At 59.0% G+C, this 1,362-nt stretch overlaps 1 protein-coding gene and 1 long non-coding RNA gene across 2 annotated transcripts in view; both read left to right on the top strand.

Moving 5' to 3' along the window:
• The window catches only part of LOC109291174, a 27,039-nt gene that overhangs the window by 6,650 nt on the left and 19,027 nt on the right, over positions 1-1,362 (top strand). The window lies entirely within an intron of this gene.
• The window catches only part of CUNH1orf35 (chromosome unknown C1orf35 homolog), a 17,483-nt gene continuing 16,754 nt past the window's right edge, over positions 634-1,362 (top strand). The window contains exon 1 of the mRNA XM_019508043.1: positions 634-727. Within this exon, the coding sequence (XP_019363588.1) occupies positions 634-727 (94 nt within the window). The remainder of the gene's footprint in view (positions 728-1,362) is intronic.

The following is a 1,362-nucleotide window of genomic DNA, read 5'->3' as shown; positions in this document are numbered from 1 at the left end:
CCACTGATCATCCTCCTGGGTTGTTTCCCCCTCCCAGCAGGGATGCAGGGCTCTGATCCGGCAGGGGTGGGAGGAGAGTGGGGTTTGGTCCCTTACAGCCCTGCCTCTCCCTATTGCCCTGATCGGCAGGGGAGCTCCGGGCCTGGGGGGAACGGGGGCTCCCGTGTGCTGGTGCGTGCACGGTGCCGCTGTGTAAAAACACGCGTGACGGGGATCCAAGCTAGCACTGCGGGGCACGAGCCGATTGCCCCAGGGGGCAGGGAGAGTTTGCCTTTCTTACATGCACCCACAAAAAGCCCCACCGGGGGCGGGGGGTAGCCTGCCCCTCCTGAAGCTGGAACCGGGCACGGTGTTTGGAGGACCATGGGTCCGGTGTGCCGCGAGACCTCTGTCCTGCGACACGCGGCTGCTTGCGTCGCGTCTCTGGTCATGGTGGTAGAAGGCCTGGGGTGTCTCGCCCGTGCAGCGAGTGTGGCTTATCTGGGGTGGCTTTTTTTCTAGGGAAAGTAGCTTTTTGCTCCTCGCAGAGGATGGTTAGAGGCTTTTAATCTTCCTGCTTGCCTTTTAGATGCAGAGCATCTGGGCACCTGGCAGCTATCTCTGATCCATCCAGCGCCGCTGGCCGTTCCCGCCATGTTCGGCTCATCCCGTGGAGGTGTGAGGGGGGGACAGGACCAGTTCAACTGGGAGGATGTGAAGACAGATAAGCAGCGGGAGAACTATCTGGGTAAGGGGAGATCCCATGATTACTTACAGCCTGGGGCAATCCAGCGCTCTCAGTCACAGCCTGACCAGCGGCCCTGGCGGCTGGTGAGTACCCGTGAGACCCGTAAGTCTCGGCCACCCTGGGACCGCTGTTCCGGCTGCATTTGCAGGCTTCGCTGCCCTGCTGGGGTGTTTCTTTGTGGTGTTTGCATTGGCTGCCCTTTGCCTCATCTTGCAAGCACGTGGTGCTTTGAACAGGCCACCGTCTTTGAGGCTTGTGTGGGTCCGTTGCGATCGCCCGGTCTGCCCTACAAAACGCAGGCCTGGGAACTCTGCTCCAGGCCTTCCACGCTGAGCCTGGCCATCTGTGGTGGGCTTCGAGGGAAGTTGTCGCTAAGAGCTGCTCTAATGAGACTGTTTGGAGAACGCCCCATTTCCCTTAGGAAGCAAAGCGGTGTCTGAGCATCGGTGAGCAAAGCGAATCTGGCTTAGGCTGTCAATCATGCCGCGAAAACACTTCGGGGGCTGCAGCAGTACAAAGTTTCCATACCAATACCGCACAGATGGGCTCTCACATGTTGCCTGTTCATAAAATGCCACTCTTAGAAGCTTAGTGGCTTGTCCTGTTGCCAACACAACCTTTTTCTGCCATCTGTG

Source organism: Gavialis gangeticus, unplaced genomic scaffold (genome assembly GCF_001723915.1).
Source record: "Gavialis gangeticus isolate Ggan-Ray unplaced genomic scaffold, GavGan_comp1, whole genome shotgun sequence".
Taxonomy (NCBI): Eukaryota; Metazoa; Chordata; order Crocodylia; family Gavialidae; genus Gavialis; species Gavialis gangeticus.
The sequence above is the reverse complement of the archived record's forward strand: the minus strand, read 5'-3'. Positions and strand labels throughout refer to the sequence as shown.